Source organism: Octopus bimaculoides, chromosome 14 (assembly GCF_001194135.2).
Source record: "Octopus bimaculoides isolate UCB-OBI-ISO-001 chromosome 14, ASM119413v2, whole genome shotgun sequence".
NCBI classification, from domain to species: domain Eukaryota; kingdom Metazoa; phylum Mollusca; class Cephalopoda; order Octopoda; family Octopodidae; genus Octopus; species Octopus bimaculoides.
Genome location: NC_068994.1, coordinates 2,598,123 through 2,618,577, shown reverse-complemented (window position 1 = coordinate 2,618,577; position 20,455 = coordinate 2,598,123). Strand labels below are relative to the sequence as shown.

At 34.2% G+C, this 20,455-nt stretch overlaps 1 protein-coding gene across 4 annotated transcripts in view; it reads right to left on the bottom strand.

Annotated features, from left to right (window-relative positions):
• Positions 1-20,455, bottom strand: part of LOC106867371 (protocadherin beta-15) — a 91,548-nt gene that overhangs the window by 54,591 nt on the left and 16,502 nt on the right. For 2 of the 4 annotated variants that reach the window (XM_014912226.2, XM_014912225.2), the window contains 3 exons: positions 17,651-20,052; positions 7,183-7,333; positions 5,695-7,011 (listed from right to left, as the gene is read on the bottom strand). In XM_014912226.2, the coding sequence (XP_014767712.1) occupies positions 6,893-7,011; positions 7,183-7,333; positions 17,651-20,011 (2,631 nt within the window). In that variant the 5' untranslated portion in view covers positions 20,012-20,052 and the 3' untranslated portion in view covers positions 5,695-6,892. Of the gene's footprint in view, positions 1-5,694; positions 7,012-7,182; positions 7,334-17,650; positions 20,053-20,455 lie in introns of those variants that run through there. The other 2 variants (XM_052972925.1, XM_052972926.1) reach the window with 1 other exon arrangement.

The window sequence follows — 20,455 nt, the reverse complement described above, 5'->3', positions numbered from 1 at the left end:
AAAAAATATGTAGGAATTTAAAAAGAAAGCCTGTTTGCAATAAAATAACGAGTTAGTTGTAGAAGAATGATGAATGACAGAGTCAGTAATTAATCTGCTAAGATTAACTTCAAATTTCATCCTTTTGGGGGTCAATAAAATAATAAGTACTGGTGAAGTACCAGGCCTTGAATAGATTGACTAAACTTTTTGTACACTAATCTGGGGGGAATTATTTAATGAAACCAGGTAAGAAACCTGAAACTATATCTTGAAACATAATAACATTAATTTATTAAAGTGTGTGTGTGTGTGTGTGTGTGTGTGTGTGCACATGCATGTGTCTATGTGTGTGTGAGGGAGAGAGAGAGAAAGAGAGGGTGAGGGAGGGAGGGAGGGAGAGAGAGCATGTATTCATTCCATGATGTATTTATCTTTGAAGTCAGACCCATATCTTACATTTTCTCAGATAAAGCTATAAAAATGGAAAATTACAGGCAAAACATTTCAGTCGATTTGTCATCTTAAGAATATATGTTAATGGCAACAACAAAAACACCCCCAACAAAACCGTTTTCACTACTTTTAATAAATAACTGCATCTCAATCCTTGCCTAAAGTTCAGCAAGTATGGTGCCATGGTAACTGCTCACAGCAAATTGGTTTTATAGTAGATAAACACTAACAAGAATATGCTAGAAGGTGGGGGGGGGGGGAAATAGCAAGTATGATAAGCAAATGATGTATTTCTTGAGAAGTTAGCAAGTGAATATAAAATAGTAGTTAATTTATGCTTTAAATTAATCTAAACTGAATGGGTGTAGATTCTGTGAGATTATTAAAAACCATCCCACTGATACACGTTCCATGGCTTCTTGTATAACATTGAGCTTAATTACAATTATTAGTGACAGAGACAGTATTAAAACCAAAATGTACTCTTTGTATCCAACTTAATGTGGATGCATTGTTAGAATGCCAAGTACTGTGTTACTTACCTTGAGAGGACATTTCATATGGACCTCTCACAAGGATACATGGTACATAAAATCTTTTGGTATTAATACTGCCTCTGTTGCTAATAACCATTTTTTAATAAGCCTATTGGATATTTGTGACATCAGTGTTTGAACAGTCATTGAAATTCAACATATTGCTGGTAGCAAGGTTTGACTGGTATGCAGCTACTGGATGTCTGCTACTGAAGAGATGGAGCATGTCAAAATCACGTGATCTGGCAGTTCTGGCACCTATAGCAGACAATTCTCATCTGGTAGTGATATATGTGTGGTTTATGCTCCATGCATCCATATGAGAGATCCTCTTAAGGTAAATAATGTAGTACTTGGCACTTAAAGCTAAGTGGAGGCTTTAGTTTGAAATAATGCTACAGCACTTAGACAATTGCTTTGGGTAGGTATAGATGAAGGGGACAATTACTTACAGCAATAATTTTATTTATATTAATGATGGGAAAAGTAAATGAGGTTGTTATAGATCATGAGATAACATTATTGTGTTTAGTCTAAAGTTTTGCAATATTTTGGTAACTTCTTGGTTACATCTCTTGGTTGGTGAAACATGATGAGCAGAGAAAGTGAGCCGTGGATTTGAAGAAGTAATAATCTGAGGGAAGTATTTTTCTGCAATGCTAACATGCATAGACAGTGGTTAAGCAAGGACCAGCTTCCGGAATCTGTCACCAAACATGGGTATTTCAAACACAAGATGATGCTCTGTCTCTGGCAGAATTATGACAGAATGATTCATTATGAGTCTTTTTTCTGCATGGTTGAATCATTCAATGACAATTTATACTCCAAACAGCTGGAGTGGATGTATGCCATTGAGCAGCACAAATACTTAGCATTGATTAACAGAGAGTGAGTTCTTCTGCAGCAAGACCTCATGCTGCTTGGATGATCCAGAATGAACTCCAGTCGCTGGAGGGAATTGAACTGATGCAAAATCCAGCATATAGTCACTCAGATTATCACTTGTTCAGATCCATGGCAATGCTTCACCGACCAAGAGGAAGCTGAAGCTTTAGTGAACAAGTTTTTTGCCTTGAACAACAAGAACTGGTTTCAGTGTGGTATCAAAGTGCTGGCAAAAAAGTGGCTTCAGACAATAAAACTCGATGTCCTCTACTTTGAATGCTAAGCTGCTTTTGCTGCAATTTGACTGATAAAGCAAATATGTTACCAAAATATTACAAAACTTTTGACTCAACGCAATAATTCTTAGTATTAACATTAATTCAAAGGTGATGAGCTGGCAGAATCATTAGCACACCAGTGAAAATGCTTAGCAACTTTTCATCCATCTTCAAATTCTTCTGAAGTCGACTTTGCCCTTCATCCTTTCAGGGTTGATAAATCAAGTACCAGTTAATCACGGGGGTCAATGTAATCAAGTACCCTCTCTCCAAAAACGGCTGGCCTTTTGCCAACGTTTGAAATCACTATTAACTTAAACTCCTTAACATATAAGATCACTCTTTATTTTTTTTTTAAATTATTTTATAGCACACTGGTGAACAATAATGTTATTCATCACTACTTTCCAAAGAGCTCATCATTGGTTTACTGCATTTCTGATTGCAAGAGTAGTGAGTGAGTGCTTGTAACTCAATGCAAAACAAATGTCACAAGGGATAGGATTCAATGAGCACTGGCCATTTGATTTTCCATAGATATTTCATCCTTCATCTATATATATATATATATATATATATATATATATATATATATATATATATATATGCATGCATACCTACCTGAATACATACATTCATACACACTGCATACATACTTACATGCATGGATGGTTTTCTATTAGTTTCAGTGATGAAGATTCAAATGTTTAATCCATTGCATCAGTAGCTCATTGAATTAATGTCTAACTGGTGGAGCATTTCACAAATCAGACACATGTACCGTTAATGTAATTCTCAGGCAGAATCAGCATAACACAATGTGTGTGACAAAATTGAAATTTTTCATTTACAGCTACAAAGCCATCAAAGGAGCTTCTACACACTTTCTCTCTCTACCCACCACTTCCATTACAATTTGAAGCTATAGAAAATGGCACTTGCCCAAGATGTCACACAGTAGGATTGAACCAAGGATCCCATGGTTACAAAGTGAATTCCTTAATCATTTAGTCATACTCCACATGCATTACATGTATGTATTCATGCATTTGTGCAGACAAATGCATGCAGACACATGTACAAACATACTCACACACACATACATGCAATGGATCTCCACACAGTTTCATATACTAATTTTATTGACCAGGCATTGATCAACCTGAGGTTAATGTAAAAAACAACATTTGTCCAAGGTCCAAATAGTAGAACCAAACCTTAAGCTACATGGTTGCCAGGTAAACTTCTTAACCACACAATCATTCTTGGTGTTACTAAAAGTTAACAAAGCTTCCCGGAATGTTACCAGTGACAAAATAATGTCTTATCTAGGGAACAGTTATACTTCATCTATTTAATGCATGTAAACTGGAAGTAAAAAGTATCCTTCAAAAAGGCCATCGGTGACGAGGAAGCATTTACAAACTATAAAATATATTGCCAATGGAAATGATAATTATGACTGTAATTTGGAAAGATTCATTACTTTGCAACAAGTTTGGCACTTCACCATTTTGTAAAGTTTGGATTTTATTGGTGGTGATGACCTGGCTTCACAGTGGACAGAGGATAATACAATGATTGGACACAAAACTGACCATTAACTTGATGCTCTTCACTCCTGAGATTATATCTACTCATAGAATTATAGAATAGAATTAAGACTAACAAATAAAATGTGACAAGTCCAGCTATGAAATATTTCTCACATCTCACAATAAAAATCATACTGTATAAGGAATAGTAACATCCCATAGAATATATCTGATATCTCACTTATTTCACTGATATGTAAATTACAGCACAATTGCAATATCTAAAAAGAGAGAGGAGAAGAGTTCTGTATAAATCTATGCATGTCTTCTCAGCATGAAGTTACAGGTATTAAATTGCTACTTGTTGGTCTGATATATCACTAACTCTACTGATAATATCACGTTGCACCATGGGAATTACATAAAAACATCATCATCATCATCATCATTGCTATAAACAACAAGATGAGGCAATATAAGGAGCTTGCCAGGCTTTCAAATCAATAACTGTGAGCTTAGCTCAACTTTTACTGTGGTATTAGAGTTAAAGAGCTTTAGAACCCCTACTTCATCCACTTCCTAGTTTTTGCTTATTATCTGCTATGTACATTCTCCTTAACACTAACTTAAATAGATTCTCATATTTACCACTATAAATGGTATAATCTGGAGAAAGAGACTGTTAACCAAAAAGTCATTTGCAACTATTTCACTACATAAACAATTCTTTAAGTCATCTTAGGTCAGCAAATAACCTCAATATTACAAAGTAAAACTCAGCAAGATATTGGCACAGCCAATCAAAATACTTCATTTCAAGCAAACACAATTAAAATTGCCACTTAAAATAGCTTATTATATCTAAATAATGACTAAACTGTATAGTTTTATAACTCTTGAATTTAAATAACTTTGTGAAATAGTGAGATATCAACTTACTCCAGTTGCATTTTAACAAAAAAAAGTAAAACATTCTCATTATGAAAAGTGATCCAAATGATGAAACTACTTAGCATGCAGCTCTCAAACTTTCAATACCCAATAACAACTTCTTTAATTAGACTATATTGTTAATTTGTAAGTAATAGATCAATTGGTTGTTAGCGATAACTCTTTCATTTACTGATATCTTTTCAACAAACTAGTTTTAGAAAATTCATTTTGATTTTCACTTTCCAAATACATTTGTGATTTGCAGTTGATAAATATAAAAACATTACATAAGTTGTATTTGATAACTAGTAAAATAAAATGCAAACACAAGTGCTGGAATATATTAGCATTGATTTACTTTGAAATGTGTGGTCTAGAAGTGTATTATATTTAAAATGAAAAGAAAATTTCAAAAAGTGTTATATCTATAGCAGTAAAGAATGAAAAAACAGTGTCATATATTTCAACAATATATTGATTATATTTTGTTGTCAATATGCTGCCGTTTTAGGATAACATCTTCATGTCTTCAAAATGTTTATTTAGTATATGAAGAAATTTTCTCCTGGGAATATTTTGATGAAAGATATTTCCTCTAAGAATTGATGTGGTTCTAATGGCTTTTCAACCTCCAGCAGAGTTGTGATCATCAACTACTATGAGAAACAGTTTTGTGTAGTTTCTCACTTGTATAAGGCCTGAGGCTAAGCATTAGAAGGAGACATTACAGCTGATCAATAAACCTTCCAAGCAAGAAATTGAAGAAAAACAAAACAAAACAACAACAACAACAAACATCTTATACAGTCAAGATATTTCTCTCCTTATTTATATTATGAATTGTATATAAGGCTAAAATACACAGCTTAAAATATATTTTAAAAAATAAATAAAAATAGGTAGTTAGAGAGAATTTAGTTTTCATCTCTTGAAATAAACAGGTAAATAAATAACTATTTATTTTGCTATTTGGTGATATTTTAAAGAAAAAAAGTATTTAAATTTGTTTTGTTTTGTTTTGTTTTGATACAATTTAAATATATTTATCCAATAAAGTAAATGAAAACAATAAAGTAAAGATATACTTACTTTTACAGCATAAAATCCTTTGTTGTATAAACTGTGACTTGGTCCCAATGTTCTGTTTGTTAATGGTTGTCTGTGTCACTGCTGCTATGGTGTGACAATGGCTTCATGTTGATAGATTGATGTGGTGAGTAAGTCAGTATAAGCCAGCAGTTCCTCTCTGTGTTCTCTGTGAAATGTTTAGTGAGTGTGTGGTGATAGAGATGGGTGATGCTTAAACCAGCATCTGATAAACTAGTTGATATGTTCCCCTCACAGAAAGAGAGAGAAAGAGAGAATGAGTGAGAGAGAATGAGTGAGAGAGTAAGAGTGAGAGAGAACACAGAATTATCAGTTCCACTAACAGTTAGCCATAAGAAATTTATCCAATACCAACATGTCTAAAAATACAAAAACAACAAACTAAAGTAGAAATATCTATTGTTCTCTAGATTTATTTCTATTTTTCTTTTTCTTTTGTTTTATATACAAAATTAAACTTTTTCTACATGATAGTTGATCACATGACCAATTTTATTGAGTAATTGAAATCGTCACATAAATAGCAAATGAATTTTTTTTATTTACTCAACATTTACAATAAACTATCATCTCCCTTAACTATGTATAATGTTATTTTATACATGATTTTATTTTCAATTGCAGTTTTATAAAAACAAATTCTAATATATTTAAAGGACCAAAGAGCAGTGTTTTTAAAAATAATAATTTAGTGATAATGTTTGCATTTCTATATCTTTGAGGGAAACAAAATATCAAATATCAAACCTTGACTGAAAAAAAATAACCAGTTGGTAAGTTTAGAGTGAATAGACAAACATGAATGAGGAGAAAATAAAGACTGTTTAAACTTTATGATTAATAATATGACTAGGTATCCAAATAAAAAGCATTTATAAGTTTTATTTTGTATTGTAATCATTTGTAATATAGCAGCAGCAGTTTAATAGGGAAAATTAGTATTATCAGAAATATCACACTTTTGGTTCTATATGCATATATTTAATTTATACTTTTCAAATGTGTAAGAACTATGCATTTAAAAAAAATAATACTACATGAATGAAAACATTTTTAATGAAACTTTAAGTAATGAAAAATCTGGTCTCTTTTTCTTTCCTCTTAAGGTATACAGAGTATATTCTATTTCTAAATAACTTTGATGATTGAGATTGTAAGATATGATAGAAATTGCCTTGGGTCAGTTAATGATATCTTCAGGTGTCAGGGACAGCTGTCTTTCTAGGGGTTTAAGAAATCTATCTTGGTAATGTTGTCTCTCGTAGCTGGTTGATATAGCAGGACAGGCACTATAGAGATCTGGAAAATATACAAGTAAGATGATTCAAGATGCTGTAGATGGTAAATAGAAACAAGAGGAGAAAAAAACCAAAATTAAAACCCAGTTTTCTTTCTATACAAAATACAGGCAATGCAAGGTAAGAATATCAACTACAACAACAGGAACAGAGACAAGTAGAATTACACTACCTGACATTGCTGGTATTTCTTCATAATATCCAATATCTCTATCTATCCAACTTCGGCCAGTGTCCTTGTAGGTTACTAGAGTGTCGCTCTTGTAATTTTCTAGTTCCCGGAGTTCACCATAAGATGTTACTTCAACCGGTTCACTGTACTTCTGTGGTTAAACACAACAATCTTTAGAAAACTTGAAAGTAATTTTGTGCAGAGATTATGTAAATATTGCTGACTGAAAATGCAATCTGGCTTGTGTTTCATTCAGATAGCTTTCATCATGGCTGAGAATTTGTACTGAACCACTACTAAGAAAGAGTTATTAAAGACATGGGCCATTATTGTAGGATAGAGACCAAAATGGTGGACTACTGCTGGAGGAGAGACAAAGTGGACCACCTTTGGCAGAGAGAGAAGTTAAAGTGGTGAAGAAATATGGGCCGGATCATTCTTGAGAGGGAGAAAGGTTAAAGTGGTGGGCTGCTGGAGGAGAGGGAGTAAAGTGATGGACTAATGCTGAAAGAGAGAAATAAAGGTAGACTATCACTGGTGGAGCACTGGTAGGGGAGAGATGTTAAGGTGATGGATTTTGCTAAGGGAACAAGTAGAGGACTATTGAAAGAATGAGCAAGAGAGAGGGAGAGAGAGAGAGAGAGAGATTAAGGTAGTGGACTGGTTCTGGGAATAAATGAATGTGATGGATTACAACTAAAGGAGAAAGGTTATGATAATGGACCATTACTGAAGGAGAGTGTTTAATGTGATAGATAAATACTGGGCAGAGAGAAGTTGGTGGATCACTACTGTGAGGAGGAAGACATCAATGTTGGACTTCTATTGGGGAGGGAAATTAAAGGGATGGCCAAATGTTTTCGGATAGAAAATAAGGTTGTGGACCCTTACTGAAAGAGAGGGTAACATAGTGAACTATTGTTGGAAGGTAGAGTTTAAGATGGTGGACTCATGCTGGAGGAAAGAGCTTAATACAGTGGAGTACTAATGGCAAGGAGATGTTATGGTGGTAGACTCTTACTAGAGGAGCAAATGGTTAAGCTGGTGGAGCACTGCTGGGGAGAGAGATAATATTAGCCAATTTAAGAAAACAAAGTAGAAATCATACCTATTTTAACACACAGAATACCTACACACACACACACACACACACACACGCACACACACACACACACACACACACACACACACACACACACACACACATATAAACACATACATACAGTATGTATGTGTAAACTGTTCAGCTATATGTATTTACACATAATTGGTTTATAGTGTTATCCCTCTCTGGTGTATCTAGAAATGTATTTAAAGTTAGTAGTGAATGTCTGAAGAAAAAAAAGAAAGAATGAGGGTAAGTGTGAATACAATTTTAGATTCATCTGAGCAAAATTCTCAGTGATTTATGCAGCATTGCTTTTCAATATAAGAACTGCATCTCTGTATGTATCCAAACAATGATTACAAGAAGCAAACCATAGAAAACATTATTGTCAGAATGTTAATAGTTAGGTGTCATGGCATAGCTAGAACAAACCGAGTGATTTGATAAGCATCTATCTACCTTATGACAAGAGTAAAATCACACTGACTTCTAATTTTAGTTATACATCAGGTATATACTTTATTCTCTGCAGGTGATCACAGCCTATTGTAGTTGAAAAGAAACTGTCTTTGATCCTGTCTGCCATTGCATGAAAGCCATTAACGATCTAATAGTGTTTCTTAAGAAAAACAAACAGACTCCATATATGGAAATGAGATTCTTCTCCACTCTTTTTTATGATGATAATGATACTGAAAACAAAATTCTTTGACCAATCAAGAATGTTAAATAATAGCAAGCCATGTTGAATACTAAATAATATCAAGATATATTAGGACTACTACAAAGACAGTATAATTAATCAAAGATAGAATGTTTTGCAGAGAATAATGTTAAAAGATTCAATCCATTTTGCATATTTAATCTTATTTTGCAGGAAAAAAATGAATACTTAATACACAACTGATTTCATAACCAAGTCATTTAGAGCCATTGTTTAATACTGATGCTCTGTATATAATGTTTCTAGGTTTTGAGTTTAATAAATGATTTTATACTAATTTTCAGATGATTTTTCTTTTTCTTTCCACATTTAGAATTTTGAATTTTCGAAATTTTATTTTAGCTGATATTTTATAAACCATCACAAAATTATTCTTCAAATACTGACAACATTGTTATTAGACTTTACTAACTGGTAGAAATCATTAAACTGCAAGGCCATATGCTTTCTGTTAATTAGTTGTAACCCTCTGTTTTCTGAGTTCAAATCCTACTGAGGTCAACTTTGCCTTTTATCTTTCCAGGTTTGATAAAATAAAATACCAGGGAAGTATTGGGGTTTAGTTTAATCAACAAAAGCCTCCTATAAAATGTGTTGTTTTAGGCCTGTACAACAAATCAATATATTTGGTTTATTAAAACGGAAACTTGAAAGGTTTGGAAGACTATCAATGAATGAAAGTTTTATCTAAAAGTCAAGAGAAAAGTTAGATGTTAGAATTATTAATTTAAAAAGGAAAAGTAATCTGATGAAAGAGGTGAACAGGGTGGGGGTTGTTAAAGACAATATGTCAAGAAATCAAGATATTATTGGGAAAAAATCTCTGCTGGCATGGATGTTAATGACGAAAAAGTAAGATGTCATAAGGAGTAAGAAGATTACCCAAAAGGAGTTTCATAACAATGGAAGTAACAACAACATCTGGTTGTGAGACAGTTGTTAAACAAAAACTACAACACAACCTCAATTATTTGGTAACCCAAAAGACATGAATACTGGATTAAATAAAATTAGAATTAATAGCTCATTAAAATTTTATTGAAATAACTAGTCTAGCAGCACTAGAGTTCAAGTAATGGACAGGCATGAGGAGATCTTTAATTCTAAAAGTGTGAAATCACAAATGCCATATTTCTTACATAAACAGCCATAAGAAATGTATTTAGTAAAAAATCATCATAACCAAGAAAAGTTATTTTATGGGGTTGAATGTTGTATAGCTTGATTTGAATGGGTTGCAGTTGTTGTTTAACCCAAGGTAAGGCTTGATTGAGCAGTCCTATGATCAAAGCCGAGACCATCTCATTTTTTTTTTTCAGACACAGAGTCCATGTCTACCTTATCATGTCATCATCCTCATCATCATTGTTGTTTAATGTCCGCTTTCCATGCTGGCATGGGTTGGATGGTTTGACTAAGGACTGGCAAGCCAGAAGGCTACACCAGGCTCCAATCAGATCTGGCAAAGTTTCTACAGCTAGATGTTGTTCCTAACGCCAACCACTCTGAGAGTCTAGTGGGTGCTTTTTATGTGCCACCAGCATGAGGGCCAGTCAGATGGTACTGGCATGTATCCAATTTTAAAGGGATATAGAGAGTAATTCGAAGATATGACTGCTATTTCTAGTAGGTTATATAACAATCTAAAGGTTTGAGAGGTGTTCATAGGATTAGTGTTTAAAACTGAAATCAAAATAAGACAATCCAATGAAAGCAAATAATTTCAGATAGCACTTCTTGTTTATTATCAAATGATTTATGGAATTCACTGTTTGGGTATCTTTAGGAACTTCAGCAGACATAAACCATGCTTATCAATGCAGAATTAATATGAAATCAGCAAGTTATGTTTGAGACCTGTGAAAGTCAGCTGAGATCAAGGAAAATGCACCTGACCCCGAAATGAAGTGGTTGTTCTTATTGTTGCTTAGCCTCAGGTCAATTTCTTATCAAGCAGAACTATGATCAACGGCATTCCAGCCATGGCATTTCTTTTTGGTCAAAGGTGGTGTCTGTCACTATATTATCTAAGGTATCCTTTTCAAACTCAGTAGAAGAGATTTAGCTGTTATTTCTTGCAGGTGAAATAGTCATAAAGAAACATACTTTTACCAGTGATGTGTTGATTTATTGACATATTACCTTTAACACCTTCCAAACTGTTTACTTAACACTCCTCTTTAAATTCTCCTCTTAATTAGTAAATTGGACTTGTAAAGGTTATTGTTAATGGTAGAGTCTAAAAGCACCAAGAAGGAAGTCTTGATCAGAAAAAGTTGGTAAGACTAGTGTGACAAGTAAGCAGACAACAGTTATAAGAGAGATTAACAGAGAATAAACATTATAAGAATAAAAAGACTGAGTATTCCTCTGATGCAGTAAATTGTCTCGTATAGATTATTGAGACAGTAACTGAGTGAGAACTAGCACCTCTATAACAACCAGTGAGTGTATGTATGTCAGCACAGAGATTGAGAGAGACAGAGAGAGAGAGATTCTCACACACACACACACACACACACACACACACACACACACACAAAGAAAGCAGTAAAATGGTTTCCAGGGTAGAAAACTTTAGAAATTGTTAATATATGATTCAGAGTCTGCTATTGTTTATGAAATAATCTTTAATTTACTGCAGTTGGAAGAGAATAAAAATGTTAAGTAAATCTGTAGTTTCCTTCAGTCTATTGTTGTCAGGAAGTTTACAGCTATTTAAAATGTTTATATTTTCTTTCCAATAATTGAAAATATTGAATTTTCTGCATTACAAGAGAAGACAGTTGTTTCATAAACCAATTGTAGAGAGAAAGGAAAAGAGTCTGAGAGTAGTGGGGGTGAGGTGAAGAAAGGCAAAAAGACAGTTAGAGAGAGGGGTAGATAAAGAAAGGAAGAGTAACAGGGAGAGGTGGGAGGAAGAAAGAAAAACAGAAAAAAAGTAAGTACTGTTTTGTAGGTGGAGGAGAGGGGTGACAGTGAAAGGAGTATTTACCATCCCAGAGATATGTTGAGATGTCAGTGGAACATTAGATTTGAAATGAAAGCAACTTCAAGTAAATAGTAAATTCTGTGCTCTACGATGTGTCAAATGACATTGAAGTGGGCTGAGGAAGCCGACCAAGCTTTCATGTCAATAATTCAATACTTAGATCTCTGACTTAAGATTGGCATACATAGTTTAGCTGTGGGATTTCCTCCCAGTTTTGCTAGAGAACTTACTGATATTCCTCAGCTTGATGTAAATTAGTGATGTGGAAGCATTAGGAAAATATTTCATTGAGTCAATATCGCTAGCTAGTTGTTGGCAGCTAACACATTCTTGAGATACTATGGCTTCTTCAGGTGCAGGGATAAAATTAATAATAAAACATATAGGTGTACACATTATTAATTGCATATACAGTTATTAGTTGAAGTGTGTTGTCATATACTAATTGCCAGTGAGTTGCAATATAAAAGGTTATTTCTTGCTTCAAGAGCAAAATGAAATAGTTTCTCATTTCTCATCGGCATTGTTATGTAATTCCTAAATTACAGTTTTTAATCTGTCACCAGAAAGTCAGTAATATTTCTGGACATGTTGAGTCCCCAGTAATTCTCTGTCTATCACAATAGCTTCCTTAGGTTTCAGTGTTTTCTATGTGAAACAATATCCTTGTTGCACTGAAAATCTGCAAACCATTTTCCAGTTAGCTTAGTGTTCTACGCTCTCTCTCTTTCTCTCTCTCTCTCTTTCTCTCTCTCTCTCTCTCTCTCTCTGATATAATTAAAGAAAAAGATTAATTTAATTATTTTTCCAGGGCAGAATAGTGTATCACTGATGTACACTCCCTGTCTTAAAAGAGGGGTCATCACTTTGGTCATTGTCATCTCTTGTATTTCGTGGAGTGGTTGTAAATAGCTCATTCTTGGGTTTACTTGCTTGCGGTGCGTTATGGATAGAAAGGTTTTTGAGTTGGCTATTTTTCTTATATTAGTTTGAGTTTTTGGTTGCGTCTGATACATTTTGTGTTCTATTGGTTATGACAGGATTGAAATATCTAAATATTTCAAGCTTATGATGAACACGTTGGGCACAGATATGACTCCCAGAAAAGATAATGTACAATGACAAAAGTGAAAATAATGTCCTAGATTCAAGAACTGCCTATTTAGTTTTGTTTACTTTCATGTATTTTTCATATCTTACAAATAATCAAAATTCCAGAAACATATTATCTATCATTATCCACCGGGATATATTTTGAACATATAAATTATCGTACATGTCCAATTTCCCTTGTAACACACAGATGGCTTCTTCAAGCTACTTTAGCACTTTTTTCTTCCATTCATTCCTTAAGACCATATTGAAGGTGTAATGACAAAAAATATATACAATTATATATAATGCAAGACTTTTTATTGAGAACAGCAAGTTTCAAGATGACGTGTCATTTGATGCTCATTCAGTTCATGTGGTACCCACTTGTCCAGCTTCTTTACCTTGTCAGTTTGTTTCAAATGGTCCAATACAGTTGGAATCAAAACATCAAACTTTGCTGCCAAGTCACGTGTTGTTTGAGATGCATCTGCTTCCACTACAGTTTCCAGCACATCATTATCCACCTTGGTCTCAGGTCTACCACAGGGCTGATTTTCAAGATAAAGCCACCAGACAGGAACTTCTCAAACACTGTAGTGTGCTCATTCACCACATCTTCACCAAACACCCCATTGATGTTTTGAGCTGTCTGGGATTCATTGGTTCCAAAACGGAACTCATATCCATAAACAACATGATTTTTTTTTATCTATCCACCATGAATTGCATTTCGAAAAGTGATGATGTAACTCTTCAATGTTGTAAAACAAAGAATTGTTAGGATAAAACATTAGAGTTAACGACTGTCAAACTTGGTGCACAAGAAAATTGGACATTTCATTCTTAATGACCTGATATTTGAGAACACTGGCTGTCTGGAATTTAGCCTAGACTAGAAATGACCATTGTGTTACTGTCAAGGCAGATGAGGAAATAAAATCTGACTGAGACAGTTGTCTGCAACATAACAACATACACCTTAATATTCTAAAAATACAAAAAACATCTTTTTAAACTAATTTGAATGGCTTCAATTTTCTTTATACAAAAGATTAAAGCCTCAACAAACTGTTATTTTACAGAGGTCAAAACACATTACAAACACTATTTTGTAGTCTTTCACTTTTTATACAAACCTGATCTTTTGTGAAAACTGTTACAGTTATCATACAATCTTCCCATACATAGATTGACTCTATTGAATGTTATGTTGTTTTATCCTCTGCAGACTTATCAGCTTTCTCTAGACTATCAAGAAAATGCTTAGTTTTAAGTTTAAAAACACTGAATTATTGATTATTCTGCACTAGCCACTGAGTGATTAAACTAGCAAAGAATGTTGTGTGAAAATCAGAGTCAAATATTAGCTCAATTCCCAGTATAATTCCATCATAGTGTAATCTTTCTAGTTTAGCTTCACTATTTTCTATATAGTTCAGTGTTCGGTTTTTCTGCTTACACCATTTTAAATCTTACATTATATATTTTATCCTAACAACACTAGCAATTCACCTTATTTCTAATTTGATTATTAATACATAGTAGATTGAAACACATTTCTTATCTAATTTAATTTGTATAATCCTGAATTACAATCTTAAGTAGACCAGTATTTAATTGGTTCTAATTCTCTGATTGCTGCCCCATCCCCCCTTATCGTCTCATGGGAGTGTTACTAACCAACAGCTGTTGTTGTTCAACTTAGGTCAATCCTGATTTGAGTAAACAAATCATCAAACACATTCCAGCCATGACGTTCACATTTTATTTTCAGGAATAGTGTATCTAAGACTACATTATTCAGCATGTATGTATTGCCTCTTATTAAGACAGCAAGATGTGAAATCGGCAATTTATAGCTGATCAAGTAACCTCAAGTCAGCTTAATTTAGTTCGTTCTTAGTCGAAAGACACTTGTTGTTAATGTCCTGTTTGCAATTTGTAATTGTATAACATTTCTCTGTTTTTTTTTTCTTTTCGTCCTTGTTTTCTATACATTCGCTTGCTTTCTTCCAAAGAATCTAGTGCTCTTAACTTAGATTTCCTTGGGGTTGGCCAGATTAGAGCAGTCTTGAGATTAACCAGCTGAAACTGCAGCAACAGTTCAGTTCAGTTCATTATCACTGAAGATTTGGGTATGAGATGCGTGTCTGCCAACTTTGTGCCAAAACTGCTTTCAGCTGACCAAAAATACACTCACGTTTCAGTTGCACAAGATCTCCTTGTGTCGAGAACAATGAAAACTTTTTGAAAACTTTGTATAGGCCTCTGAACAGGTATTGCCAAGCTTTTGGCAAAATTTGATGTAGATTCTCTGCTCAACTTTTTCTGTCATGGTCAATGTGATGATCACACGCTACACACCTTCCTTCCAAGCACTGCTGTAAACAGTGGAAGTGAGCTAGAGTGTTAAAACTTAGTGCATATGCACAGTAAAGTTCAAGCTCAATCTGTGCCAAGCAGCTTCACTCTGCGTGCTTTAGCTTCATCACTATGGCAACAGATACTTATTGATCAGATCACGTATTCTGATTTACAGGGAGCCTCTATGTAGTAGTTTGGCCTGTTAGAAACAGCAGTAGAATCTTCCTCAAATCACCCAACTGTGATAATGGTGGTGGTTGAAATGATGGTGGTGATGAGGATGGTGTAGAATGGTATGGTTATGATTGAATGTGGTAAATATGACGATGGTACTGATGATGATGATGATGATAAAGAAAACAGATTTTCTCTTTAAATCTTAAAAGGTCCTGGGTGGAGAGTGGGGGTAAAAAGCACACTAACAAACATATACATACACCCATACACACACACACAGACGCATGCACACACACATACGTGCACATGATGGTAATGATAGCTTGTTTGTCAAAATCACAGTCATGATGACATAGCAACTGCCTCCCAACACTGACCCTGAGGGAAAGAAACAAAGAAAGACAGAAGAAGATTGCTTGTTTATGTGTCTTGCTGTGGACAAAAATGTCTGTTCTGGCAAGGAAGTAGTTGCCACAGACAGCACACATAGGATTGCTAAGATAGGATTCACAAGCTTTTCTTTTAGCAGTTGCTATGCAGATCCCTGATGATTCAAATGCCTTAGGGCCCCTGGTTTTGCATCTCTGAAAATCTTTGTATCAGGAATCCTATGCTGGTATTTTTATGCCTAGAATCTTCCTTAGGCAATACATGTGGAAATGGTTGAGCTTTTTAGCATGAGACACAGGCAAAGGATGAGAGAAGAACAAAAGCAAGAAAAAAGAGTAAGCTTAAGATAAAGCCAAAAGATAAGTTGAGCTAACATCACTGATCACAAATGTACAGGATAGCTATAGTATCAAAGTTAAAAGTCAACAGATTTGAGAAGAGAGAACACAAAGAGTGAACAATGTGTTGACTATATCCAACATAATGAAGGAGAAAAGTGCAACTGAATAAGCTGAGCAAAAACCAACTGAAAGAACATCAGTAAGAACTTTGAGAAAGAAAGAATGGAGAACAACTGTTTAATTTGAGAAAGGCTCAAAGAAGAAGACAATAATCAGGGACAGTTTGAGGCTTCTATGATCAATATCTTTTTTCTTGATAATCTCAATGTAACTCATTATCATAAAAATCTTTAAAATACAAACAACATTAAGAAATACAAAATTTAAGCGTCAAAATCAAAAAAAGGAATTCTATGGGTCCCTAGTTGGACCTATGGAAACTACCTGTTTTTTTTTTTTGTAAATTCTTTCTTTATTTTTATGTATTATTATCCCACTGAGAATATTGTCTCCAAAAAGTCAAAACATTACAGAGAATCAACACTAAGGGGAGCAGTGCTTATGGAAGGGATTTGAAGGTATTATAATGTGTGTGTGTGTGTGTGTACATACATATATGTGAATACATATGTAAAGTATGACATGTAAGCAAAGTTAAGGTTCAGTAGCACATCCACCCCCACTCCTATATCCACTGCAGTACAACTTTCACTTACACTTCCAGGGTATCATCACTCCTGAAGGAGGAACCCCTCCCTGGACCTCTTCCACCACTGTCTGTCTCTGGCCAGTCATCATGACATCAAACCACAGAATAGGCTGGAGTGTGGAATGTGAGTCGTAATAATAACTGATACAGTACAGAAAACATGTATTTGTAATAAATTCATAAAAGTTGGTTAAGACTATTAGAGAAATATAATTAGGGGCGTAAGCTAGAGTCATGATAAAAGATTAGTACATGACTTAAAGGAATACACTACAAATTCATTAGAGGAAAATAGGGTGACTCCATGAGAAGCATAACCTACAAAGTTTTTAACCAAAAAGTAATTTTCATCTTGGGGTCATATTCTTTACTTTATATACAGACATAGCCAGCAAAAATTCGAATATTTTTTCTAGCATTTCGTATTGTTCTTGTGTAAGTTTAGGGCCTCTTATTTTTTGCATCATTTGTTTTGAATAATTGTGACAGGTAAAATTGAATTGACACTATTGTTAAAATCCCCCAAACCCTATTATGAATTAAAATACTTGGAACAAAGGAAACTTACCTTTAATGACTTTGGCAGTCTTGGAACAGTTGGAGTATTCCAGTCTTCAGGATAATATTGGCTCCTCGAATGACCATATCTGTCTGACGTCTCTCCTCGATTACCTGACATCACAGATACACTGTTGTTACCTTGATAGATCAACTGTCTCATCTCATTCTGACATTGATATGCCTGTTTATTTTCTGTTCTAGATGAGCCATGTCTCACATTACCTCGAATAATACACAGTGTTATAGAAACCACAATAGCTATAGATACTATCACAGCTGCTACTACAATGATAATCAACAATGTGGCATCTATGGTGTTATCACTTGGTAGGTGGACAGCTGTAAACATTGGTGATGTCTTATTACTAACAGTCAGTGTCAAAGAGATGCTAGTTGTTGCTGACAGAACTGGAGTACCACTGTCTTTCACAACAAACTCAAGCTCATATGATCCGGCATCATTTTGGTAAACTGTGCGAGAGTAAGATAACACACCAGTGAATGAATCCAGCTTAAATAACTGTCTCTCGTTACCTGAAACGATTTCATACTTGAGAAAAGCATTCATGTGACTGTCTATATCAGACGCTTTCAGAACTGTGATGTCGTTCTTACTTTGCGGATGATAGTGGACATCAAGAGTGAAAGGATCAACACTAGGAAATGTAAAATATGGAGCATTATCATTTCTATCCAATACTTCCACTTCAACATTCACTGTGTTGTTCAGAGATGGTGTTCCATTGTCTTTCACAAAAACCTCAAACTCATAGAAATCTCTGTGTTCTCTGTCTAAAGACTGGTTTGTTGAAATAAAGCCAGAGTTGATAATCTGGAATGGCAGACGATATTGCTGTTTATTTCTCAGAGAATAAGACAATTCACCTCCCTTACCAATATCTGGGTCTGTAGCATTGATAAAGCCAATAGGGAAATTAGCTTTGTCATTCTCGTAGGTAAGGAACTTGAATGTGTCTTTCGTAAAGTGTGGTTCTACATCATTCACATCTAACACTTGGATTGACAGATCTTTATCAGTTTTCAGAGCAGGTAATCCTTTATCTTCACACGACACAGTAAAGTGATAATGTTCCTCTGTCTCTCTGTCTACTGCTTTCTTTAGAACTATTTTATATTCCTTTGATCCCATTGACTGTAGTTTGAATGTGTCGTCTTTGATATGACAGTTCACCTCTCCATTGTGTCCAACATCATTGTCAGTGACCATCACATAAGCAATGAAACTACCAACTTTGATATCTTCGAAAATGGTTGCTGTGTTGTCGTTGATAGCTGAGACAAAGTCTATATCAATATTTGGAGGATTATTGTGATGATTGATAACTTTTATCTGAATGGTGGCTATGGAACTGAGAGGAGGGCTGCCTCCATCTCTGGCTTCGATGTACAACTCAAAATTATTCTTTTCCTCAACATGAGTCTGTTTGGTTAAAAAAATTTCCCCAGTCCGTTGATTCAAACGAAATTTAGTTTTCATATTATTTGAGTTCATAGGACTAAAATCATAAGAAACAATACCATTATTGCCAATATCTAGATCATTAGCAGATAACTTCAACACTGGTCTGTCTAATTCATGTGTACTTTCTATAGATATATTATAAACATTCTGTGAGAAGACTGGCTGATTATCATTTTCATCTTTAACTGTAATTTCTACATTTAAGCTGCTCTGCTTTGGTGGGGAACCACCATCTTTTGCTACAACTTCAATATTATATGTATCTTTTACTTCTCGATCTAATTTTGTTTCTAAAATAATCTTTAAGGAGGATATGCCATCAACTCTTTTAGTAACAGACAATGAAAATGGTTCACCATCAATTTTTTTTAAATGATAATTGATCATGTGATTTTGGGAGAATATGTCTTTATCAATAGCATTGGGGATAGTTAGCTGTGATCCTTTGCTATCTCGTTCTGAAAACTGGATACTAACATGAGAGTTAGGGAAGTTTGGCTGATGGTCGTTAATGTCTTCAATAATTATTTTCACTTTAAGGATCTTCAAAAAAGATTTCCCCTTCCGAATAGCAACTTTAGAAACTCTACTACATTCTTTATTAAAAGTACAGAGAGATTCAGCATCCAACTTGTGTGCTGTATATAATCCTCCATTTTCACTCACATTAAACAACTGCGTCTTTCTCCGTTGTACCTCACTGAATGTTATCAAATGTGAATCCTTAGATGGGACAGTATCAAAGAAATGGGAATCAGCAGCAATGTCTCCAATATAAGTGCCAGGACTTTCTTCTTCTCTGACAGTGTAAGTAAGGTCAATTGATATACACTCCTGAACTGAGAGCAGAAATATTACAATCAACATCATATTTTTGCTTGCCATTGTGAAAGGTAAAAGATAGCCATGAAATTAACCCAGCATTTCTGCAATGAAAGGAAAGCAAAATATTTATTTCAAAATATTATTTTGAAACATATTTTAGACATAATTTCTTTTTAAAACTAAGAAATATTGTTTTTGTGACAATAAAAAAAATCTCCAAGTAGCAGGCAAATAAGATTTTCAAGTTATAGATTCATATCATAATTATAGATTTGTTCTCCACTTTAGCCACATATTGCATTTTCAAAACAAAAGAATCTGAAACAATATTAAGCTGTAGAGTTAAGACATCAATCATTGATAGAGAATGATGTTTTTACAATGATTTAGTAGCACCATGCCAACTAAACCAGACAGGATTGGAAAGCTAAATCTCAACAAATTGGATTAAAGCACTCACTCTGTACTATATATGTTAATCTCTATTTTTCTCCCCCATAAGAT